The sequence below is a fragment of the Malus domestica genome, chromosome 07 (assembly GCF_042453785.1).
Source record: "Malus domestica chromosome 07, GDT2T_hap1".
NCBI lineage: Eukaryota > Viridiplantae > Streptophyta > Magnoliopsida > Rosales > Rosaceae > Malus > Malus domestica.
This window is the reverse complement of record NC_091667.1, coordinates 6,730,091-6,756,142: the sequence shown is the minus strand read 5'-3', so window position 1 is coordinate 6,756,142 and position 26,052 is coordinate 6,730,091. Positions and strand designations below refer to the sequence as shown.

General features: G+C 37.3%; 2 protein-coding genes across 3 annotated transcripts; one reads left to right on the top strand and one right to left on the bottom strand.

Annotated features, from left to right (window-relative positions):
• Window positions 1-211: 211 nt before the first annotated feature.
• Window positions 212-12,719, top strand: LOC103438855 (replication factor C subunit 1). The gene is made up of 22 exons (XM_008377396.4): window positions 212-641; window positions 811-906; window positions 1,385-1,852; window positions 1,948-2,015; window positions 2,199-2,274; window positions 2,354-2,415; window positions 2,498-2,646; window positions 4,094-4,260; window positions 4,378-4,566; window positions 4,716-4,831; window positions 5,320-5,527; window positions 6,239-6,292; window positions 6,764-6,933; window positions 8,258-8,348; window positions 9,426-9,607; window positions 9,696-9,735; window positions 10,227-10,351; window positions 11,164-11,236; window positions 11,348-11,440; window positions 11,527-11,773; window positions 12,371-12,427; window positions 12,542-12,719. The coding sequence occupies exons 1-22, from the start codon at window positions 639-641 to the stop codon at window positions 12,685-12,687; spliced, it is 2,880 nt and encodes a 959-aa protein (XP_008375618.3). The 5' UTR covers window positions 212-638; the 3' UTR covers window positions 12,688-12,719.
• Window positions 12,720-13,942: 1,223 nt separating this feature from the next.
• Window positions 13,943-25,661, bottom strand: LOC103402788 (phosphatidylinositol-3-phosphatase myotubularin-1-like). 2 transcript variants are annotated; one of them, XM_029105402.2, is made up of 20 exons: window positions 25,242-25,516; window positions 25,032-25,112; window positions 24,714-24,788; window positions 24,050-24,121; window positions 23,564-23,653; window positions 23,023-23,092; window positions 22,607-22,656; window positions 21,519-21,808; window positions 21,325-21,398; window positions 21,131-21,194; window positions 20,830-20,895; window positions 19,965-20,064; window positions 19,755-19,868; window positions 18,776-18,945; window positions 18,593-18,677; window positions 17,870-18,085; window positions 16,829-16,888; window positions 16,603-16,667; window positions 15,629-15,908; window positions 13,943-14,866 (listed from the first exon to the last, which is right to left on the bottom strand). In XM_029105402.2, exons 1-20 carry the CDS (start codon window positions 25,368-25,370, stop codon window positions 14,348-14,350), a joined length of 2,670 nt encoding a protein of 889 aa, XP_028961235.2. In that variant the 5' UTR covers window positions 25,371-25,516; the 3' UTR covers window positions 13,943-14,347. The 2 variants fall into 2 exon arrangements, with proteins under 2 accessions (XP_028961235.2, XP_008339768.3); XM_008341546.4 differs by lacking the exon at window positions 23,564-23,653 and having other exon boundaries at window positions 25,242-25,661.
• Window positions 25,662-26,052: the final 391 nt, after the last annotated feature.

The following is a 26,052-nucleotide window of genomic DNA, read 5'->3' as shown; positions in this document are numbered from 1 at the left end:
GGTCATTAGTGTGGATAAGTATATAAATGGATAGAGATAGGAAAGCAAACACAAGATGTACGTGGTTCACCCAGATTGGCTACGTCCACGGAATAGAAGAGTTCTCATTAATTGTGAAGGGTTTACACAAGTACATAAGTTCAAGCTCTCCTTTAGTGAGTACGAGTGAATGATTTAGTACTTAAATACAAAATATTTATAAAAATAAAATAAATCTAAACAATACAATTATTAAATACAGCACTTGACTTTGTTTCTCAGCAACCAAACAAGAGGTAACAGGCGTGGGATCGCGAGGGAGTGCAGGTGCAGCGTGACTGCGTGAAGGGAGGTACAGTGCAGCGAGAGGGAGAGGAATCACAAGGAAGGAGAGACGACGCAATCCTACCTCTTGAGGCGGAGGAGGGGTTTGAGATACAGTTTAATTAGTCGAGTTGATCCCTTGTTTTCTTAAGACCCTTGTAAAATTACCCAAACAGGGTATTCAAGAATCCCACCATTTTGTCAAGACTAAAAGCCTCCCTTTTAGACCCTTAAAAACCCAAGGCAAAGACCTCTTCAAGTTTCCGTGAGGGTTTGATTTCTGAGATAATTTAGTGTCCTTGATACTGCATTGTAGCTTAACCAAAGCTTCAGACATGGTAACTTCAGATTACTAATTTTTTTTTTCATGCTAAACTTTCCTCCAAACTGCATTTTCTAGGGTTTAAAGATTTGACTGTTGATTATTCTTCTTGCCCTTCATAAGTTGATGATGAAATCTTGATTCTTTTGTCTGGCGTTTGTTTATTTGGATGAATCAAATCCCAGGCCGATATTAGGAAGTGGTTTATGAAGTCGCACGACAAGGGAAACACCAAAAAACCGGAGGCGACCGTTTCACAGAAGACTGAGCCTAAAGAACCAGTAGGTTCATTGCATTTTACGTTTGTTTCAAATGTTCTTTTTTAACCACATGAAAGTATGATTTTTCCACTGCTCGGTTTTGCTGAGAAAATTGTATGAAAAGGAGGATTATTTTCTTAGTCATATTGTGTGTATCTTGAGGGTGATTCTTGGCGCAACATAAAGGTTGCTCCTTTGTGACCAAAAGATCACGGGTTTGAGTCGTGGAAACAGCCTCTTTGCAAAAAGCAAGGGTAAGGCTGTGTATGATAGACGTTGCCCCCCCCCCCCCGCCCCAAAAAAAAAACCTCACAAAGTGGGGAGCCTTGTTGGCTTGGGGTTGCCCTATAGTAGACGAATCAATCAGAATCTCGAACCAAAACCGAAATGCCACTGACCCGTAGTTGGCAAGTGCACAGAACAGGGGAATTGTGAAACTATATTAATCGTAATAAGGTTTCCATTTTGTTCTTTAATTCTGTTATCTGTGATAAACCAGGTGCAAGGAGGTCAAGAAAATTCTGGCAGGAGGAAAACTAGCAAGTATTTCCCCACAGATAAGCCAAAAGATGAAAAAGGAACAACTGAAGTTCCAGCCAAAAGAAAGCCTCACAAGGATCCTGATGAATCTATTAAACCCTCACCTGCAAAAAAAGCTCACAAAGTTGATGTTGACGACGATGACGATTTTGTCTCTTCCAATTCGAAGAAGAAATCAGTGTATGCCACTCCTAGTAAGAAATTGAAGAGCACGTCTGGCACAGGAATCCCACAGAAGGTTATGGCTAATGATGAAGCTGGCGATGAAGATGAAAAGGTTGCCGAATCATCCCTCAAGCCAGCTGGTCGGGGTCGTGGTGGAAGAGGTGCTTCGGCAGTTCCAGCTGGTGGAAGAGGCAGGGGCGCTGGACGAGGCGGATTTATGAATTATGGAGAAAGGAAAGATCCTCCACACAAGGGAGAAAAGGTAGCCGACCCCACTTAGTGGGAAAAGGCTTTGTTGTTGTTGTTGTTGTTGTTGATTCTTGATGCTAACTATTAGTCCATGTTTGCATGTCTCAGGAAGTTCCTGAAGGTGCTCCTAATTGTTTAGCTGGCTTGACTTTTGTAATTAGTGGTACACTTGACAGGTATTTATTGTAATATATTTGTGACGTTCACATGCTTGTCAGGATTGTGTAGGTATTATAGTTTCAAGTATAATGTTTGTCTGGCAGCATGAGTTTCTTCTTCCCTATTTTCTTTGGTAGATTTCAATAAATGTTTGTTTTCCATTCATTCTAATATTGAAGTTTAAAATTTACTACTTACAGTTTGGAAAGAGAAGAAGCAGAGGATTTGATCAAACGTCATGGCGGTCGTATTACTGGATCTGTCAGCAAGAAAACGGTTTGTTGATGTTTCTATCTTGTATTCCCTTGGATTTACATACCACTGCTAACATTTGATTAACATGGTCTATTTGCAGAACTATCTTTTATGTGATGAAGATATTGAGGGAAGGAAATCCTCCAAAGCCAAAGAACTTGGGTTGCTGTCTTAAACCGAACTAGATTTTTCATATTTCCTATACTGTCTTTATTTTTATCTAAATAATAATTGTATTCTGTAGTACGGCTTTTCTTACCGAGGATGGATTGTTTGGTAAGATTCGGGCGTCTATTGGTGCTAAAGTACCTGTACAAGAAGCAAAGAAATCTGTGGATGATGCTGCAGCAGCATCTTTGCCCAGTAAAAGCCCTAAGAAAGTAACATTGAAGAGTACGTCCCAGTTCATTAAGTAATTTGGGTGTGTTGTTCTAATTGCAGATTTACAATTTGGTTTTTGGTTTGGCTGGGTTTACGCTGTGTGTATGTGTGTCATGATCAATCAGGTCTCAATAGTTTGTTGCTTGTGGGAAACTTGCTTTTCATTCTGATTTATCTGTTTTCTCTGTCAAACTTTGTAATATATGTATTCATTGTGTTCTTGCATTGTCCTCTTTATACATTTAGGCCATTGAATCATGTAGATGTTTAGTTGCTTTTCTCCCTCTATTGAATTATGTAGATGTTTAGTTGCTTCTCTCCCTCTCATGCTTGCTTGTGGTGCCCATTTAGGTTAATTCTTATATTGCAATCCAATTCCAGGGATTGAATTTGTACTTTTCTTCAAGGGTTTGCTCTATAATCTAAATGTATGAAAAGGTTTGAGGGTGTCTTATTTCTCAATTATCTTGTGTCCATGGTGTTTATGCATATTTTTGCACAGCTAGCATATAAGGGCAATAGGTACTGTTCATTGTTGTGGTGAATAATTTGATCATGTATTTTGCACTCTCTTCTTCTGTTCACAATTGGGAGCAGATGTGGTCCTTTAGTTTGGTTAATTTGGGTGATTCATGGCACTGTGGTTCTTTGTTGTCTGAATGCTTTTTGGGAAGGAAAATGAAAAATAACTTTGGAACCTTGTGGCAGCATGCCATCTTGCGTCTGTTTGGGTGGTGTGGGGAGGAATGAATACGTGAACTTTTGATGATAGAAAAAAAAGAAGAAGTTGTGCTACACTTTTAGATATAATTCATTTATGGCTTCTCTTTGGGACTCCCCGAACTTCAATGATATCTCTATTAGTTTGCTACAATTGATTGCCCTGCTGTTTTGGACTAATTTTTTTTGCTTTGTTTTGTGTAGTTTATCTTGTATTTACCTGGTTTTTAATAATCTTCCTGATGGCTCCTGATCCATCTTTTTCTGTACTGCTTTCATCTCATTCTGCTATTTGAGTGGTTATTATCTGTTCTTTGTCATACTATGTTCATAGGGTAGTAGGAAGTGTTCCAAACTATAGATGGTATCAGTATGATTAACTTATATTCTGTTTCATTTTTTTTATTTGCTAACTGGGACCATGTATCCAAAGTTTTCTGCTCTCAGTTTTACTTGGGAATAAAACTTACATTTTTATGTTTTAGTTGTTTTCTATTCTTCAGAATCAACTTTATGTTTTGTGATGTGATGTTTTTTGCTCATTTTTCCCTCCTATTTGTCTCGACTTTCACAAGTGTTTAAATTATTGTGGACTCTTTATGACATGGAGACCAAAAGTAATGTTTTTCTTGTTATATGGATTTTGAGGCTAATTAAGCAATTACGTATTATTTGAAAAACAAAAGTAGTTGCATCATTATTGGATTTTTCTTATAAAATTGGCATGCGAATGTTCCAGAAGATTGCACCGGAAGCTTGTTGGCATCAAGTGCATCTAGCAAACAGTTGCAGTCAGATGCCTCCCTTGCTAGGCGTAAGAAGCAAACTACCGAGCATTCTACTTTTACTTGGACAGAAAAATATAGGCCAAAGGTTCCTAACGACATTGTTGGTAATCAATCACTGGTATGTTGGTCATTGTTTTGCCACCATTGCATGTGCTGTTGAATTGTTGTCTGCACATGCATCTCTCTGGGAAGAAGAAGTAAGCTTGATACAGATAATGTAATGTCTAATCTGCAGGTAAAGCAGCTTCATGATTGGTTGTCACATTGGAATGAGCAATTTCTTGATACTGGAGATAAGAAAAAAGGAAAAAACCCAATCAATTCTGGTGCAAAAAAGGCTGTACTTTTAAGTGGAACACCTGGTATAGGGAAAACGACGTCTGCAAAGTTAGTCAGCCAGATGCTTGGTTTCCAGGCAATTGAGGTGTCATACTTTAACCAATAAGCAGAACTATGAGATAATTTGAATATTGCTGAATTATGTTACTGAATGCTATATTCTGTTATCTCTCTCATGCTATATTTGAATTTTGCAGAACTAAAAGATAATTTGAATATTGCTGAATTGTTTAGGTAAATGCTAGTGACAGTCGTGGGAAAGCTGATTCAAAGATTGAAAAGGGAATTGGTGGAAGCAATGCAAATTCAATTAAAGAGCTTGTCAGCAACAAGGGCCTGAGCATGGATGGGTTGGTTTTACTCTCCCTCTATCTCTCAACAATGGCTTCATTACAGTATTTCTTCCTAATCGCACTTTTTGAGTCCCATTTTTCCCCTCACTGTCAAGTTCGTAAAAAATTCTGTAGCTGCTGATGTGGCTCAAGTGGGATTCATAAGGAGAGGGAAATTTAAAAAATTACAAGAGAGAGGGTGGGGATGGGGGTTTGGGTTGTTGCTAGCAGGGGAGATTGGGGGTGAGGGTGCGCAGGGAGGAAGGGGTATGAGGAGTAGGTTTGGCAGCGAAATCTGTTGGAATTCAGGGAAGGGTTGGATGGGGGTTTGGCAGAGAGGGGGATCCTGGCTGTGATTTTGCGGTTAAGTGGGATTAGAGAAATCTTTCAAGGGGGAACACAGTAATTAAGCCTAATCTATAGTATATATTATTTGGGGTGCATTTACACATAGGATGTGCCTGACAGAATTATTTTCTCTAGTTGATGCTTAGTTAAATTTGCAGATCAAAGCATCCAAAAACTGTGCTGATTATGGATGAGGTTGATGGGATGTCTGCTGGAGATCGGGGAGGAGTTGCTGATCTTATTGCAAGCATAAAGATTTCAAAAATTCCTATCATCTGCATTTGTAATGATCGTTACAGTCAGAAACTGAAAAGTCTTGTGAACTACTGTTTGCTTCTCAGCTTTCGCAAACCTACCAAGCAACAGGTCTCCTTCCACCTCCCTAAATTGTCTGTACCTCTGTATGTTTGAGTATTTAGAAGAATATTCATATTGTTTCTTCTAGTCACTTGCACATTTAGTTATTCGTTCTCAATCATGCCTTCTTGTTGAAGTTTTTTTTTCTTCTTTTTTTTTTGGTGTGCTACGTTGATGCAATGTTATGTTTGTCTGATTCAGACATACAAATTGACATTTGCGATGAAAATTGAAATTATTTATGCTGGTTATGATGTGGGAGCATTTTTGGTCACCACCATAACTATTGTGTATGCTCACCATACACCTCATCACACGTGTCCTTTCACTTGACTAATATTTTTTTAAAGAATTTTACAACATGCTTCTATAGTATAAGCTTTAACGTTTGTTGCACTGTGATGTTGAGTGCTACAAAAATTTCTTGTTAAATATAAACTTTGATCGTTAAACAAGTGGGTTGACATAGTATATTGGTTGACCAGGAAGGGGAAGATTAATTTTCATCTATAAAACTCTGCAATAGTGATTTCCATGTGCAAGATTTTGTTTTTGATTGTGTGTCTGCATCGCATGGATAAGGAAATCTCATTTGAGATTTTGTCAAGTGATTTTTATTTTGGAACTTCAGGCTTTTTGACACTTATATTTGACATACTTTTGAAGAATAATAAGGTTGGTGCCAATATGCTGTTATTAAATTTTGTTTATGGTTTGTAGATGGCAAAGAGGTTGATGCAAGTTGCAAATGCTGAAGGCCTTCAAGTTAATGAGGTAAATGCTTTCCAATTCTGAGTGCATTTTTTTTCCCATGGTGATGGTAGTACACTTTTTGGTGTTTTCATTTACTATAGTGCTACAAAAGCTTCCATTCACCAAAATATCATGTGGGACATAATTCTGCTGTTGTAATGCACCATATTGTAGAATTTTAATTTTTTTTTCTCCCCCTGTTAATTTAGTTTAGTAAAGTTTTATATGGTTCTTGACAGTGTAGTTGTTTTTCCATTTTCTCTTTTTTCCCCTACTATTTTTCTTGTAATTGTTTTTTCTTCCTTGGGATGAGATGTTGTTAGGACCGAACTCAGTTTAGGTATTGGTTTTTTTTTTTTTTTCAGTGCCAACCTTCATAATCATTTTGTACTATGGTTTTACATGTGATCAGGCATTGCGCTTCTCTGGTTTCCGGCATGTGTCTAAAGATTCTTTTTCCCCCCTGTTGATTAATTTTCTATTCATTCTCAGATTGCTCTTGAGGAACTTGCAGAAAAAGTTAATGGAGACATGCGAATGGCAGTTAACCAATTGCAATATATGAGCCTCTCAATGTCTGTCATTAAATATGATGATGTACGGCAGCGTTTATTAAGCAGTTCAAAGGATGAAGATATTTCACCATTCACAGCTGTTGACAAGTATGGCAGCAAAGATCTCTTTTTGGCTCTGGTTCTCTGCATCTTGTTGTCTTTTGAATCTTTGATATGTTTGTCTCTTATTCATTTGCATTTTCTGAACTTGGTTTCTTGATTGATACATGCATCACAATTTGAGGTTGTTTGAACCATGTTTTCAACTTCACTGCTTTGCTCTCAATTATATGTATATTTTTGCTTTTAATAGGATGCCATGGGCAAGCTATTTACTGAGAGAGAAATAGAGAAACTAACCTACCATCCACAAATCAGAACTACTTACTGCTCTGAACCAAATCTCTTTTAAAAAAAAATATTATTTATGAGAAATGAAGTTTTCCATCTACCATACAAAAAGAATACAAACACATTGCAGCTTAAATAAGTACAGCCCTCCAATCTGCCAAAAATATAGTATTTCTGTAAACACAGAAGAGAGCCGATAATGGAACTGTGCAACATTTTCGACCCTTTTCTCAGATTTGGAATTCAAAACCTCCCCCGAAAGTCAAAGTTCTTGGCTATGGGAAGGCTAACACCTGTTATCAAGTTCAAAGGCAAATGCCTTTTATTTGCATTTCTCCCCATTGGTACAGCTTGTGTAAAACTGAGAAGGAGAGTGTTAATCATGTTTTTCTCCATTGTGCTTACCTAATATAGTTGTGGTGGAAGTTATCCTGGAAGTCAGAGCAAGTTGGGTTATTCCAAAGGGTTGTTTCAAGCTTCTAAGGCCAAGTTCGAGGCCTTAGGAAAGGGGAGGAAAGCCAAAGCTTTGTGGGGCTGTTTGGTGTCGGCAGTTTTTTGGAACATTTGGTTGAAGTGTAATAGAAGAGTTTTTGAGGATTATAATGGAGTGGGGGTAGAACTATGGGTAGAGTAAGATACTGGGCAGCCCTCTGGGCATCAGTTTCGAATGAGTTCAGGCATTATTCTCTTTCTCATATAGTGAGGGATATGTTAGCAGCCGTAAAATGAATTTGGTTTAGCTTTAGTTACTTGTAAATAGATTTTCTTGAGAGGTCTTAGCTAGTTTTGCTAGATAGTGGATTTCTTATCCACTTTTTTGTAATTCATGTTCTTGTTTTAATAAAATTTTATCGTTTCTTCTTCAAAAAAATTGATTGTCCAAAACCTCAATTTATCCCACAAAACCTATACTGTCACACAATTCACAAAATGTTACATTATCCCACAAAACTCCACTGTCACGATGTTCAAAACCTTACTTTATCCCGTATAACCTTTGACATTTATTGTATGACCAGATACGGTATTTTTGTTTCTCGTTACCATGTGCGTGATGCCGACTTGTCTTTTATGCTTGCAGGCTGTTTGGTTTTAATGCTGGAAAGCTGCGAATGGATGAGCGAGTTGACCTGAGCATGAGTGATCCTGACCTAGTCCCTCTTCTAATCCAGGTTCTTCCTTTGCTAGCACACTTGCTTTTTGGCTGGCATATACTGAATAAAAAAAATGCTATAACCAACAGTGCAATGCTTTAGTTTGTTTTGTTTCACTTTCAAACGCTGCTAGCCTCGCCACTAGCCTCGCTTCCTGTCAACAGCAAGCGAGGCTAGCGCCCACTCTGACATGACTTTGACATGCTAAGTTGCACAGCAGGCATGTCGAAACGGGTCGAAAATCTTCAAACAATGCCAAGTCCCATTTTTATTGATAATTTCCATGCACAATCCCCACCCCACAGTTAGTATATGATTTTTAGAAGGTCCTCAAACTTACGGACACTACCGGAGGAAACATGATGCATAGGTTAATTGTAAAGATATGACGGTAACATCAGGAATGGAATTTTTATTGTAAAAATATGACTGTAAGAAGCTTTTATCTGGTAATGCTTTCCAGTGGGAGATAGTATTAATGGGGGCCAGAATTTCGAAGGGACACTTACCTAGTAGGAGCTTTATTTCTGAGAAATACAATTTTTTGAAATTTCTTTTATGTTTTTGAACTTGCTTGAATATGAAAAACTTGTTTAACATTTGTATCTTGACTCTGACCAAAAGTAAAACAGAAAAAGCAATATCTGTTCATGAGATATAATTTTGAATATTTCGTAATTTGGTACAATAACAATTAAGTAGGAAGAAAAGATCGAAAATTTGACTTCAAAGTTATCAGATTCTTCCTCTCATCTCCCTCTATCTCTCTTCCCATGCGGCTTAGTGTTACTACGCTCCTACAACTTTTCAAATCATGTGAGTTGATTTAAGATCTTAGTGCTGCTTGTTCCCATGCAAATGACTAGAATCAGAATGTTATTCTACTTCTTTTCTTTTGGTTACTTTGATTCTTGATGGACTTGGATGTAAAGTTGCATTCACTTGAACATTGAATCTACTTATGCTTCTGCACTCGTCAAATTTTTAAAACTGCACCCTTTATTCTTTTTTTTTTCTTTCTTTCCGAATGATCATATTTGTAGCCAAAAGTTCAAATATTCTAATACATTAGTTCTATTTTTCAATTTCTGGCAGGAAAATTATGTCAACTATAGGCCAAGTGCGGCTGTTAAAGATGATAGTGGGATTAAACGTCTGAACTTGATTGCCCGTGCCGCTGAGTCTATTGGCAATGGAGATATTTTCAATGTACAGATTAGGAAATATCGGCAGTGGCAGCTTTCCCAAAGTGCTTGTCTTTCATCCTCTATAATTCCGTATGTTTCTTTACATCAGCTGAGATAATTTATTTATGAAGTTATTCATAATTTCTGACTCGTGGTATTATTTTATATCTATAACCAGTGCTGCATTGTTGCGGGGGCAAAGAGAGACACTTGAGCAGGTAATTTATTTCCTTTTCCTTGCAAGTTTATAAATTCAAAGAGTGTTAACTGGTCCTCTTTTTGGCCTTGGAAACATGTTCGTTCTGTGTGCTCTAGCGATGCACATATTGTTGTGGCCTTCATATAAATGGTTCTGTTATGATTTATTTTTTATTTTTTATTTTTATGTCTGTCCGATTTTATTTGTACAGCTTTCCTATGATCCCATTACACTATAAAGCCACGCAGAGGGGTGCACATGATAGTAGGGATCTTGTTTTATTGACTTTGTGAATAGTATTGTAAAGAAGTTTTGCTGTCATTGGACCACTGGTTCAACTTAATTACCCCACTGGAAAAAAAACTTTGTTAACCCATTTCTTCACTTTATAAATATTTTTTTTGGGTTATGTCTTCCTAGTGGGATAAGGCTTGGTGGTGGTTGTTGTATCTTCCTAGTGTTTTCAAATATGCATGTTTATGTGCATCACAAGTTGACCTTATTGTGCAGGGAGAAAGGAATTTTAATAGATTTGGAGGGTGGCTGGGAAAGAACTCAACATTAGGAAAGAATCGTAGGCTCTTGGAAGATTTGCATGTCCATCTTCTTGCTTCTCGTGAATCTAGTTCGGGGAGGTAGTTTCTGTTCTATGTTCGAATTTTTGGTCAATAACCTAATGCATTTGAGTTTTGCAATGGCTTATGCCACCATACGGCCTCATGTGGCGTCAAGGATTGGATTGGATGGGAGAAGTCGATTCAGCGTGTTGAAGCAAGAAATTGATTCAACTTTCAAAAAGTTTCCATGTTGAGGGTAGAAGATGGACTAGTCATGAAGTAAACTTATCCTTGTCAATCCTTCATAATCCATCTTCTACCTTAAACTTGGACAAACTTTGGAAGTGACATCCGTTTCTTCGTTCAGCAATCCAATCCCAGCCACCAAACAAGGCCATAATGCCGAACGTTATCAACTTATATCGGGATCGAAAATAATATACAAGTAGACAACCAATGGTGTTTATATGGATCCCTAGAACTTTAGATCCATCTGGAAAGTTGTAAGCTTATATTTTCTTGTGTGTGCATGGCCATGGTATCCTTGCCAAGGAAACTTCAACGTTTTATATTTGTTTAGGAGTTTAGTAATTACTTTTGTTTTTCCTTCTGTTTTCAGTCCTACTGTTGCATTTTAACTTGAAAAATTTGGAAATTTCCAGTTGTTGGATTATGTTCGATATATTTAATTGGATTCCTGATATTTTATCATGTAGTTGTGACAAAAAGAACTAAAAAGTTCGTCATGCCAAGGTTTTTATTAGTGAATGTGTACATTCAAGACCACTAACTCTCCCTCTCTCCCTCTCTCTACTACTCTGTTTTTATTTTATTTGTCTGATTTTGTGTACCCTGGAAGCTTCTTAATTTCTCGTTTGTAAATTGGTTAGGGAAACAGTGCGAGTTGAATACCTTTCTCTTCTTCTGAAACGATTGACTGTGCCTCTCCGTGAACTGCCTAAGGTTGGAGATAATCTATTCTAGTATATGAATATATACGTTAATTGCAAAATATGTAAAACAGTTGTGTTGATGATCAGTTGTAAATCCATCTTCTGTGTTACACACTATCAGGATGAAGCAGTGCAGGAAGTTGTGGAGTTCATGAATACTTACTCCATTAGTCAGGATGACTTTGATACTATTGTGGAGTTATCCAAATATCAGGTAACCCTTGGTTCAGGCCTGGTTGTTGCTGTTGCTATACTGCTCCAAAATTTTCAATTTTTTCTCATTGATATGCTTTATATCAGGGGCATCCAAATCCGCTAGATGGCATAGTGCCTGCTGTAAAAGCAGCTCTGACAAAAGCATACAAAGAAGGAAGCAAAACAAGGATGGTACGAGCTGCAGATTTTGTCACTATTCCTGGAATGAAAAAGGCCCCTAAGAAGCGGATTGCTGCTCTTTTAGAACCATCTGATGATGCAATTGGAGAGAACAATGATGATACTTTGGTTCAGAGTGAAGATGAGAATTCGTCAGATACAGAGGACTTGGGTAAGTTTTTCTGTCATCATTATGCTGCTCGTTTTCTGTTTTATGGATAATTCATTTTGCTGGGACTACTTTAGTTTTAAGGTGTCACGACCATAAATGGCCATTTTGTTCTGCTATGTATTTTTTTGAAAAGGTGTTGCCTTAAGATGTTTCTGGAACAGAAAGCTTTATCATCATGGTGCTGTAAAATAAAAATGGTGTATGCTAACATGTTGTACTCCATAAGAAATGGAGGCATGTTCCATGCTCTCTGGGATTCTGAAATTGCAGAAAGGAAATACAGGGAACGCTTCTAGAAATGTTCTTTCGTTACCTGTTGGTATATTATTGCCTCTGAGTGTGCATCTCTGTAGAATATTGAAATAATGTTCCAGGATTTTGCTCTGTTCTTGTCAAGAAACTTGACATGGCCAGAAATGGTTTGTTTTCGAATTACTGTAATTCTTTTATTAAATTGCTGGAAGAACCTTAGGAAAAAAAGTTTTAATTATGTTATTAGGGTTACGCAAGCTAGTTTGCTTCTGTACTCAACAATTCTGGTTTGTACCATCTGACTTATTGGTGCTCACTTAGTGATTGTTTTTCACAATCTTTCAGAAGATTCTGCTGTTGGTGAGAAGCTGCAAAAGGAACTGCAAAGCTTGAACACAAAAGGTAACTGGTAGTATCCTAAATGGATGCGTCTAAATTCGAAGGCTCTCATATTCAGGCTATTTAAATGTATGTGTTTCCAGAATGCATGATTTATGTGTTCCTCATACCGTGCAGGAGTGCAAGTACAATTCGATTTGAAGGGTGCGCCTAATACAAGTGCAAAGAAGACACCAGCTGGCAGAGGTAGAGGTGGTTCTGCTGCTGCCAGCGTGAAAAAGGGCAGCCGAGGTTCCGGAGCTGGTGCCAAGAGAAAGAGATGAAGGGAGATGAAAGAAGAGATGGAACTTTTTCCTTGCTATGGTGTCGGCAGGTTTTGTAAGCGGATGTAAGTAGATACTTCCTCCTTACACAAATAATTTTTGTAGGTGAGGATGGTAAGATCTGCAGTTGGAGTGTTTAATTTACAAGGTTGATGTTGATGCTATTAGTAACTTCCAGATTTTGTTATGAAATGTGGTAGACGCGGGCTAGTCAAGTTGACTAGAGCAGTGTATTCCTCTTCATGCAAGCTCGAATTGCTCTCTATGTAGTTTGGTTTAGATTAAGTACCAGTTTGGTACAGCTCAACTTTGAAAAAAGCACCGACCCAAAAAAGCTGGGGAAATTTGTTAAACACACCAGCTTTGTTTTCACAGTTTTGAGTGAAAAAAGCTGAAAACCCGAAGCAGCAAAAAAAAACTTTAAAAAACCGGCTTTTTTCTTAAAGTGGCGGGTGAAGAGGGTTGATTAATGAATTTTTCAAAATTCCGAACATGCCCTCATTTCTCTCTTTCATCGTTGAGATCTGAAGTTAGTTGGACAGATCATCCATCATAGAGAGCGTCTCCAGGTCGTGAGTCATGAACCACGATTTGTTTTCTCCTTTTTCAGCCTTCTCTTCGAAGTAAGGAGTAGTTTCGCTCTTCTCCGTCAGCCCTAAATCCCTAATTCTCAGGGCTCGCCGATCTCTCTGTTCGTCATCATAAGACGTGAAATTCATAAATTATCAATTCCGTTTTCAAACTCTTGGCTGTAAATTTATGTATCTATACTGTTGAATAGGGACATTCTTTTTATTTATGAGAATTAGGCCACAAATTTTGAGCTTGAAATACGGGGTGGTTGTGTATGGTTGAGCTTGAAAATTCCTGGAGGCTGCTGATGACGGATTCACCGTCATGGGATTCGCCGGAAGGGGGCGGCTTGTCCATGGTTGAGAAGTTGCGGATGAGGTGATCGATTGCCTTTCACCGTTTAATTGCCTGCCTATTTATTTATAACAGGATAAATTGGATATCTTAATTTGGTTGCCACAGGTATTTTACTATGGTAAATGACCAGCCATTGGTATGCTCTTGTGCTGGGTTTGTTTTCGTCTGTGGATTAAGCGATCGCCTGTTTTCAAGCAGTTTCGTGTTTTACAGATAACCGGCTTTCTGCAACGCTCACCGTCGTGCATCACCGACGGTTGTGGAGTTCATTAGCTGCGCTTCCACTGTGGAATTGCGAAATCAAAATAATGTAACAATACATAAATCGCATCGAAAACTAACCTTGTTTAGGAGATTAATTGCAACCTTTACAGTTAACCATACGAGCACCAAACAATAATGTAATGAGAAGTAGACGACTGACCATATATACACCAGACCTTGCGCCGTTCTGGTTTTTCCTTTCGCCGCTACAAAGACCTGTCTATATGATAGAAATGGTCCTCAGCCAACTTTACATCCTCTGTACAATACATCTCGAGACCCTTCTTCAATTATCGGGTCCGTCCTTCGTCGTTCTTCGTGTTCACTTTCTGGCATGCTACAAATAATCTTGGAACTATACTAAAAGAAAATTTGAACTCTATACGGGAATTTCCACAGGGATAACGTTGCGGGAGTAGTGAGTTTGGTTTGGTACGTCCAAAGAAAGCTCCAAATTTATTTAGTATTATTTCGGCTGGAAATAGCTATCATAAATAGAAAGTTTATCAAATGCCTCGTAGTTAACCTTTAGTCCGAGAAATTGGCTACCCAATTGAGCACAACCAGCATCCGGCCACCGGCAGCCCCCATCTCGCATGCCTAACGGGCATAACGTTTCACATACTCGGCCAATTGGGTTGACGGAAGCATCGTCATCTGCCATAACTGTGATTGAAAGAGAGAGGTCTGATTTCTCATCACGCTGCATGGTGCCATCCGCTTCTCTTTTTAAATAATAAGGTAATTTCTGCGAAGATGCAATTTGGCTGCTTTCGATGCCAACGGTGCAATCTCCACTGTTTGAAAAGTGGACCTTGCATCCCAGTGACTGTACAGCTCGCTTTATGGCGTCACTTTCCCTGCTTGCCCTCTTGGCCATCTGCTTAGCTGAGCTGCTAACTTGCTTCTCATTTTGCAATTCTGCGGTTAATGATTCCATTAAGGTGGCGATTTCTTTAGCTTTCCTTTCTGCCATTTCTTTTTCCTGGAAGGAGTTTTCGACATAACCAACGTAAAATGTTATTATTTAAGTCGCATAAGCAAATGTAACATGCCATTTAAGTTTGGGAAACAAAATATCAGAGATGTAAGAAACATAAACCACCATCTTCCACAAACATATTAAGCTTGTCAATAAGTAAAAATTTATCGAATATACCAACCCCTCTTTGTATCCTTGTTTAATGGGATCAGCGGGAATTAGGGATGGTGATACATCTAGCCAACATAACTTGCAACCAAAAACAGAAACAAACAGTTGTTTTCTTTTGGTTGGCCTTAAAAGGACCTGCTTGACACAAGTACGTATTTTACTCAGGTTTATTTACCAAATAATTGACCTACAATCCAAGCAATAAATAACAACCTACGGTATAAAGTTTTGGCTGACACCGTGAGCAATAGCAACTGAATAGAGATTATAAATAAAAGATTAAACACAAATGTTTCAAATTGTGTTTTTGTTTCCATTTCCTAATTCAGTTTGTATGCATTCTTGCTCCAGTTTTAGCTAGGATCTTGATTCAGTTGGTTTTTTCAGTTTTCCTAGAGACCAAAAAGGGCCTTATTCTTGAGTTTCTAGTACACGAAAATATTAGGCAACCTAAAAGACGACGTAACCAACATGACGCATTTGCAAGCTGTAGAGCAAGATCAAGAACTTGCCCTGTTGAAAAAAATTGGTTAAAAAGAAAAAAGCTAGAGAGACTATACAGAGGAAAGATTTAGAAGCCAGAAGTATTAGTACCTTTTGTAGTTCAGAGAATTTAACATCCATTTGCCTAAATTGAGCTTCAACCCCTCCAACTTGAGCCTCTGAGGAACAAGCCCAACGAAGATGGAATTGAGGCCAAAGAGTTGGTGCTAAAGCTGCTGCTGGAGGTAACAGTGGACCATCGTGTTTCAAGGGATCATATAAGTAGTTATAGTGCACATGAGAACTTCCCTGCGAAGCACGTAAATCAGCAAAATATACCCACATGCATCCACAAGCATCGGGTACACCACATTGCTGCCTCTCCCTTTCACTGAAATACATGAGCAATCAGGAAGAAGTATTGAATAATAGTGTACATCAAAGTTTCTGGGTCAACTATTCGATCAAATTGAGCACAATTTTCCATGAGCCACTTGTTTTTCGAGAGGAGATTGTTAGGTTTTTCCAGCCCACGATAAGTTGTCCCAAGTCTATAAGGAATTATAGTCTTAGAGGATTAAATTGTTTTCCCAATTGGAATTGTTTACCCATTTGGAGTTAGTTTCTCAATTGGAGTAGGATTCATAACTAGATTCCAATTAGGATTAATAATCCTTATTGAAGAAGACCTTTATTATGTCTATATAAAGGGGCTATTGTACCAGTTTTCAATTTGAGGTAGCAAAACAATAAATTGTATACCACTCAAGGGATTAGAGTGAGAGAATATTGTAAAGTGTGTGCGAGAGAAAAGAAAAGAGAGTATTTCTTGTTCTTTCAGGTTTTTCGTCAAGTCCTAGTTCTAGAGATTTGGCAAGATTATTGGTTGTACTCATTATTGATAAAGTGAAAGATTGTTGTTGCTGTCCTGTGGACGTATGCACATATTGTCGAACCACGTAAATTCTTGGTGTTATTTATCTTGGTTATTTGTTTTTCGATTTCTGGAGTTTGTTCTATTTTTCCCATTCTTAAACGCGATATTCTCAACAGAGATGCGAAACACGCTATATCAAATTTCTTACCTATTACATAAGAAGTTTCCAAAGCGACACGATAGAACACAGTCCAATAGATCCACCAGAAATGCCTAGATCACAAAATAGTGGAAACTTTAATGAACTATTGTTACCTGACCACAAAGAAACATTAGAAAAACAAATAAAGGTGTTCGGTGACAAATTGAACTGCATTTGTGAGCAGTTTCATCAAAAAGAGAAATGAGTGCACTTATGAAAGAAGGATGCATACCGAAGAAAACTCAAAAGCAAAAGGATACATCCGCAACAATTGTGAAACACAATCAACCCACTGCATCAGAAACGCCTAGGATTAGTGACTCATACAGTGGAAGAAGAAAAAAAAACAGTTCCGGTGCAAATGCTCTCAATTGCAATCTCAGACCATTCCTCAAAATTAAACACTTGGCATCATTTCAGGTGGAAAGGACAAACTTGACAGAAAATTGGAAGTTGACTGGATACAGTCAAGGATACAATTTGGATCTTTTTGCAACTTCCTTTAAAAAAATGGGGTCAGAAAGATTGACTATTTTTGAAAAGGCCAAAAGTCACAAATGGTCCTTGTGGTTAATGTTAACTGTTACTTTAACTACCTTGGTTCCGATTGTGTCAATTTTTCCCTTATGATTTATTTAAAAAACCAATTTTGGTCAATTGTTCAGTTTTTGTCAATTCGCATAACGTCACGTTCACGTGCAAGAGCATTATAATTTTTCTGTATACAATCTCACTTGATAACTTGGTATCTGAAACAACTTTTTCGGTAAACTAGAGACTTGAAACAAAGATTTTTTGGGTTTATGTGGAGTGAAACTATCGTGATTCCAGATGATTATGTGGGATTGGATATAAAAGTACTATAATGCCCATATACATGACCCACAGGTGGTTTCCAAGTTACACGAAATGATGAAAGTTGAACATTTAACTAAAATTTGTTTAGAAGTAAATCACATGAGAAAAATTGCTTAAACCACAAGAACCTATTTTGACATTTGTAACGGGGCAATGGAATTTTCAGAAAAATAGTTTAAACAACCAAAACACTCTCCCTGTCCCTGGTTCGACAAAAAGATTTGTGATTGAGGAAGATGGAGATGATGAAGCCAACAAGAGACTTGACCATATATCCTTAATTTTATTGTGTTCTACTTGTGTCGATCAATTGATTTACGTTAATATGATGAATGAGTTCCTCAGATTCTACAAGTATAAGAATAGTGAGTTGAAATTTAACGCAGTAATAATGTACCAATATAACAATGTGTACCTGCAGAAATATGGGAGAATAGTCATTTGAATTCTGTGCATGAGAAGTAGGCGCCTGAGACGCTGATGAATGGCGACTGGGTGATGACTGGAGAACCGGAGCAGAGGCCTGCCTCGTCAATTCAGAAGGCATGTTGCCACTTCCCATTACAGCTGGCATGCCAACTCGATCTGCGAATGGGTGACCAAATGCTAACCAATCTTTCTCAACCAGTGCCTGCATCAAAGCACATAATTATATTTTATAGTGACTTCAAAATAAAAAATGCAAACTCTGTAATATTTTTAAATATCTACTTACAACATACACCCTAGGTTTCGGGAATCTTTAAAAAAGGAAATCAACGTTTCAATTTTTGAAACATTACCATATTAAAACTTAAACAGTTCAAGTCATTCTTTTGTCTAAAAGCCAAATCAAGCGAGAAAAAAAATGTCTGAGTGTGGTTTGATTGCCTTCTACAAATGGGCCCCTCACTTATTATGTAAAGAAATATAAGAGTCCTAGACAGTTAGACACAAGGACGACAACCCACAGAACAAAAGAAGAAATGCAATAGACACTCCAGCGTCAAAACTGCAGAAGAACAGCCCACAGAACAAAAGAAGAAATGCACTCCTTTTAACATAAATGAGTTTATCTTATAGGGGTTTTTACCCATGAAATCTAAGAAAAACTAGCATCATAAATCAGGGCATCTTTCCAAGTATGTCCAGCAAATACCTGAAACCCAGTTAAAGTCCGATAGTATGGATCAAGCAACAAATTGGCAAGTGAAATCAGCTGAGTGGTTCTGTCCCATCCATCACTTAACAAAAGAATTGCAAATTAGAGGTTAAAACACCAAAAATGGAAAAACTGAACCATCATGCCAGTTTGATGAAGTACAGGTATAGTAGACCTTACCTACAATGTACAAGCACTGATGCCGACTCCAAAGCAACACGAGCAGCAATCCAAGCAGAACCAGCCAAGACACTTTGAACATGTATTAACCAACCACTGTCCCCCAGTGTTGACACTGAAGCAGACATACTGCTTAGGTTACCTCCACCCCAAGTCCATCCACCATGTCTCTGTTAATATTAACAAGTATAAAACGTGTGTTCTTCTCTCCCACATCAAACACAACATTCTTCATTTATTAAATTGAGAAAAAAAAGGCCATAACAAACTTGATCTTCCCTTCCTCTTTTTTTTTTCTTTTCATTGTAAATACTTTCAACAATATTAATATTTAATTAGATATTTTTCTTCTCAAAAGACAAATATTCACATTTTAACCATGCTTCTTAGCAAGTCTCGAGATAAGTTAACAAAGACACTTTGGACACATGGGGGCCACAGGTTCACAACCTTTGAGATCCCCAAACTTCCATTCACTCAGAAATAATCCATCTACTTTTGGAATTGAAACCTTTGTATATAAATAACTCCCCTTTGGTAAAAACTAAAAACCATACATGTTGCAGAGTTTAAAAATCTTACTTCTAGGGAATAAATATATAGCCTTCACTTGTAGACCTGAGGCCTTATAGATCAGAGTGGCGTCTTTTAGTTTTCATTCATGCAATGTTAGACCGTTTTTGCTCTGTTTCCGTGTAAACAACATGTTCCCTGTTTAGTAATGTTCACTTTTATTCATGGAAGTATTTTTCTAGTACTACACACATACACACATATTGCGCTCTCACATACTGACTCTACCAACCACTAAGAGTAACTTTTACCTTTGAACAAAAAAACATGCAGCTATTATCAATTAATACAGCATACTTTATAGCCATCAAAATAAAAAAAATAAAAAATAAAAAAAAATAAAAACTTAGAACCACAATTTAACACGGATAAAGAGCCCAGATATTCATAAGATAGCTAGACTAACCAAGAAAGATGACATTCCATCCGATGAAGCTGCACCATGAGTGTCTAAATAGTCTCTGAGTCTGGCAAAGCTCTCTCTCATTGCATGTATGTTGTCTATCCCAAAGAAAACTATCTGATACACCCCAAAAGAAAAGAAATAGGAAGTTATATAATTATGATATTACACAGCCAAAGATGCATAAATAAAAAATCTAAAAGTTAGAGATACCTCAGATTGAGAATAATGTGAAGATGACTCAGAGCCACCTCCCATAGCACCATTAGCTAGAGCATTTTTTCGAGGCCTTGCATCGGCTATATATAACTTCCTGGAAATCAATCATTTCATAAGATATAAATGTTCTGGAACGATACAACCTAACTAAATTATCAGAAAAATGATTAACACAACATCCACTTGTTGAACCGTAAACTATCATAAGCATAAAAAAATTGTGGAATAAGAAAAGAAATAAATGACAAGAGTGAGCATCAAGGACATAGACTGTTTAACCACCTATTAAAGGGAATATTCTTTTTTTTTAACTGTTATTATGATTATTATTAGGGTTAACTACATTTTACACCATCAAGGTTTGAGATTATTTTTAAAATGGACCATTAGGTTTCAATTTTCTCACATTGCCCCATAGGTTTTGAAATTGTATCAATTTACACCTTTTTTTGGATATTTGAAAGTCTAAATATCCATTAAGTTGATGAGTATTTTAGTCAATATGGTGCAAATGTGGCTTACATGTCATAGCAATTACAGGTTTCATGTTCACCATGCCATCAGTTTAATTATGATTCAAATAATTCATTAGACAAAAGGTGTAAATTGATACAATTTCAAAACCTTATGGGGGCAATGTGAGAAAATTGAAACCTCGTGGCCCATTTTGAAAATCACCCCAAACATGGAGGGTGTGAAATGTAATTAGCCCTTATTATTAACACTTCTTAATGCTTGTTGTATTGCAACATTGACAATACTAAGTCATTAATAAATAGATGCAACAAAAATAACTGAACGTGAAAAAATAACATAGATAAAAGTACAAAGCAACAAGTTGAACAAAACTATCACTTACCTCCTTTTAACTCTTGTACCAGCAAGTTGAGTGCAAAGTGCAGCAACAATCTTTTCATCTGTGTTACTGCAGACAAATCAACACATGTGGATATGTGGATCATCACCAATTGCATAACAAATCATGCAAAAAATATGATAATATATAGGTGCTCTAAATTCCAAGAATTAAAAGTAAACCAACTAAATATGTATGATATCATTTCCTTTTCAGGGTGGCCTCTTGACAGTCATGTATATCTACTCTCTGTGTGTGTGCAATATGAGAGGAGATTTCATTTTCAAAAGATAGATTATATTACCTCCTCATATTCATCATGAGACCAACTAAGGGTTGGGATGACCGTGCAAGAACTGCTCCCGTTTCTGTAAGTTGTCAAAGTTATTAGAACACAAGTATGAGTAGTATAACAAAAGGAGCAGCAAAAGGACTTATTTTTGGTGAAAATGAGAAAACGGATTTGATTTGATGGCAACAAGGAGACTTATTGCATACTTGGATGACACCATGTAACTACAGGCAAGCGACCTCTTGCTCGAAAGTTGGAAGCTTGAAGCACTTCTTCATCACTAGCGTCAGCAACCATGAAATAATTATTAGTTGCATAGTTCTAAAGTCAATGAAGTAAGACTAATTAAACCTGAAAAACGTAAGACAGAAGTATAAAATGATGGATCCTAAACTCTTACGTTATGGATTTTGGAACCATCAAGGCAAATGGATAACTCTGGCACATGATATAGCTGGAATTTATGCTACTTATCCTCCACAAATCATTAGAAAATGTGAATGACCCATCTTCAATCATATTCATAGATGCACGTAAGGACCCTTTCCCAAGAAGCCGAAAATACTCATTTAGTAACCGCACCTTTGGGTTGGTGTTACCAAATTTGGAAGGTCCAGAAACAAAAGCATAAAGATCCCACAGACTTGTTGGCTTTGTACAACTTGATAATGCATCAAATATTGCACGTCTCTGCAAGTTTTTTGTTTTGTTTTAAATACCCATGTTAGACAGCTGTTCACAACTTTAAAAGCAATAAGTAACAAAATGAATTCACCATGATATTGAAAACCTTTTATGCTTCGAGACACACCAGCGAGATTCGTCAAGGTTATAGGCATAAAGTATAGACACAAGAAAGCAAGTATATGGATCACTTATTCTCTCAAGTTATTATTGTATAGTACTATATACATAATACTTTATTCTACACATGTGGACAAGACGTGCTGCTCCCCCTGTGCAGCTACTAATAACAATAATGAATTTGGTTTAGCTGTTGTGGTTGCAGCTTTAGCTGCATTTATTTCCATCAAAGTATTGATGAGACTGCCCAACATACAACTCGACTTCTGCTCTGTTTCGTGAGAGTTGAAGCTAAAGCCTCACTTTTCATGACATGGTGAAAGGATAGTCCACCCCCGGTGTCGACTGTTGGCATTCACTTCTAACCATAATTTTAAGATTGGTTTCACCTATAATAAACTGCAAGTGTTCTTTATTTATGATGACTAGACTACTATCAGTTAAACATTCAATATAATGAAGAGCATTCAAGGATATTACGAGTGCAATTTGTCATAAAAAAGAAAAGTGTGGTCATAAATTGACTAAATTGGTTTTTGAGAGCGATGTTCAGTTTCGTCACAACATTTGCAAAACTATAGATAGCCTTTCATCATAATATTAAGATACAAAACCTTTAAAAGATATATACTGAAGTGAACCACAATGCAAAAGTATCGAGAAGTATTCACAATAATAATTTACCTGCCTTGTTTTAGGACGAAACCCAAAGACAATGGTCCTCATGTCTTTACCTGCAAAGTATAAATATTTGGATGGAAATGTGAACAAGAACTGTTTGAGAAAATCAAAGCAAACAATGGGGAGAATTTTAGCCTTATAAAACCATCAATATTTAGCAGCACTAAGCCAGATAACCATGTTATTGCAACGACGATCCATAATTTAGTAGCCTTGAGGATTTCTATATGGCTTAGTAGACATTTCCAAGAATCTATAAACTACTATTGAAATTGAAACTGGACTGAATTAGTTAAGATCTAACCAAGAATCCACACGTCTCTTCCTAAAACAATTGTCGAATGATACTGAACCTCACACGATAACAAAAAGAATTCATATACATTGTCATTTACATAAGTACTTCACACAAGTCTTACCAATGACCTGAAGAAGTCTTCTTGATGGAATCTTTTCGGATTGACGAGGGGTTGGCTGATTCTTTACAACCTACAAAGTCAAATAAATACAATGAAGTGGCTATTTCCACATCCAAAAGAAAAACACTAACTGGTGAAAAACAATATTGAAAAATTAAGACTAGCAGACATTTATAAATTTGTCTTTCTTGTTGGGTCCATTCAATCATCTAGATTAGACTCGAGAGAACCAAACCAAGGAAATTTAATTTGTCCTAAAGCTCTGTCATCTCTCAAAACATGGCAAAGAGGGAATTTATTCTCTGAAAAGAAAAATGTGAAGAGGACTACAGAGATAAATGGTGCAAAAAGAAAAAGACCATGCACCAAAATGGGCAGATCACTGATGTATTGTTCGTAGATCACCTGAGAAGTGGAACAACAAATTGGGAAAGCATGAAGGATATGACTCGATGGAGGTGGAAAGGACTTGAACGAGGAGATCTTTTATTTTAAAATTGTAATCAAATATTTCATGTCGACACATGTTATGTTTACTTACTTGGAATGGGGGAAGCCATGAAGAGAAAGGGAAAGAAGGAATGAGTATGGGATCAACTAGGCGCCGTAGTTGATATGATTCCTGATTTTTCTGGTATTTAACAAATTTTAATGTGAAACCCACATTTTTTTTTTTAAATTCATATGAGTTAGTTAACGCATGGAAGTCATAATTTGAATAATTCCAATACCCATGTTTAGTAAATGCATGAAAGTCAAGAACCGGAATTATTTTTCCATGTAAGTAATGAAGCTCATAGTTCTTTGTAATAATAAATATGAAAACACTCTACTCACGATAAAAATATGTGACCAGGCATCTCCGTAAACTCTCCTCAATTAATTTCATCTCTACATCTTTCAAAGACGCAAGACTCGTAGAAAGGTTATAGATACAAATGTATTTGAGATTCGAGCACCACAAACGAGTTTATCACAATAATTGTTTTTCAACAATAAAAGTGTATACATGGAGATTAGAACTTACAATTTTGGTGAACTTCTCGATTGTTGCCAACGGTATCGTGCCAAGTGCAATAACATTCCTAGTTCCCTCACTCTTGAAAAACAACAGTAAGAATATCAAATTAGCTATTCTGGGGATAAATGTGGGACACACACAACACCAACACTATCACCATCATCAAATTACAGATGATTAAATATGTTACCATGTGTTTTACATTCCTCAAACCGTGAACAATTTATGTGCTATAAATTTCAGTAGCAGTAACATAAACAAGCAGAAAATATAATAAATGCAATGCCCACTGCAAGACTTTTTCTTTATCTTTTATTAACAAATCTTGAAGGTTTTTCTCCTCCATTGTTTTGGTTTTTAATTCTACCATCACCTTCTTCCTTCTCATCGTATGCACCAATTGCACAGATACTCACCCAAGTCTGCCCAACGTGTAAATTCCAGACCTTATATATAACAGCGTCTGCACCAACATATCTAATTTTAAGCTTCCCCAAACCCATCTGTTTCAAACTCACTCTCCCAAGATAACTCACCCTAGATTGCCACATTACTAACATGAACTACGTTGTTACCAAAATTACTCCTCTTCAAACATGAACTTTACTCGGGCCATGCATAAAACGAACAGAATGAAACTTTAGAATGAAATTCACAGCACATCACATACCAGGAATAGAAGACGATAATTGGTCACTATCAAGGTGCCCGCCTCATCTGTATTAACAAGAACAACTCCATACCCCTAAAAGTAAACTTCGAATATCAGAAAACTTTGCAAGCATGCCATTATTTAAAACAGAAAACGCCACGTTACATCAATCTTTGATTTGTTCGTAGTTGTAGTTAATTGCAAAGAAAATCCTCCACAGCTAAGCATAATTAACCGAGAATTTGAAAATACAAGAACAAAAGAATTACATTATGATTAAACTATTAGCATAAGAAAAATCACTATTTCTGCTTATTATTCAAGAATTCAATGTACCTCAACTTGGACTTGCTCGGCTTCAAGCAGGCACTCCAATTTCACATGCGAAACGGGCCGAGAAACGGACCGCGAAACCGGCTGCAAAACAAAATTTGAACAGAAATTGAAGATTAAGAGCAGAGGCCAAAGTGAAGGAGGAACAAAATTGGAATAAAAATTGAAAACTTATAGATAAAGAACCCTAGGAGTGGAGGTAGAAGGGACGACCTCAATGGTCCAGTCGAGGGCGTCCCAGCTGCCGGTGGCCTCCATCTTCTCAGACTCGGAAGAGTCCCTGAAAGTCGTGGACTCCATGAAAGACGTCGATCGACCTGAGCTGTGCTTCGGTGCTGCCATGCCGCGACACGACGCCGTTCGTCTGACTTTTGACAAGATAATAGGAGAGGGAGAGAGAGGTGAGGTTTTGTCGTGGTTGTTTGTTTCGTTGTTGGTGAATGAATCGGCAGGACGGGAGGGGAGAGGTGTTTACCTGCCTTACAAAGGAATAGTTGGTTCGCACGCGATCTATTTTATTAAATTATTATTTTATTTATTATTTTCGTGTGCGCACCACCCATTCATGAATTTTAATTTACCAAAGCGGGTGAGCCCAAACAACAATACAAAAAGTAACAAAGCATATTGGGCAGGCGAAGGACACGTTCTCTCTATCCATTTTAAAAACAAAAATAAGAGATGTCCACACAAACAACCAGTGTGGGATATGTTAGCGCTAGTTATGAATAGGCCGATCATGTATTGTCGCACATAGGCCTGGCATTTTGGACCCAATCTGTTAACCTGATCCGACCCAACCCGTTAATATTTGTATTTGGATGGATGCTTAACGGGTCGGGTCGCTAACGGGGGAACCCGTTAACAACCCGTTAAATAACGGGTCACTTTGGGTCAACCCGTTAGATCCGTTAGGACCCGTTAACACCCGTTAGCACCCGTTAGTTGAGGATATTTTAGTAATTTTAGTAAAGTCCTAATAACAAAAAATAAACTTTATGCAAAAAAAAATAATAATAATTGT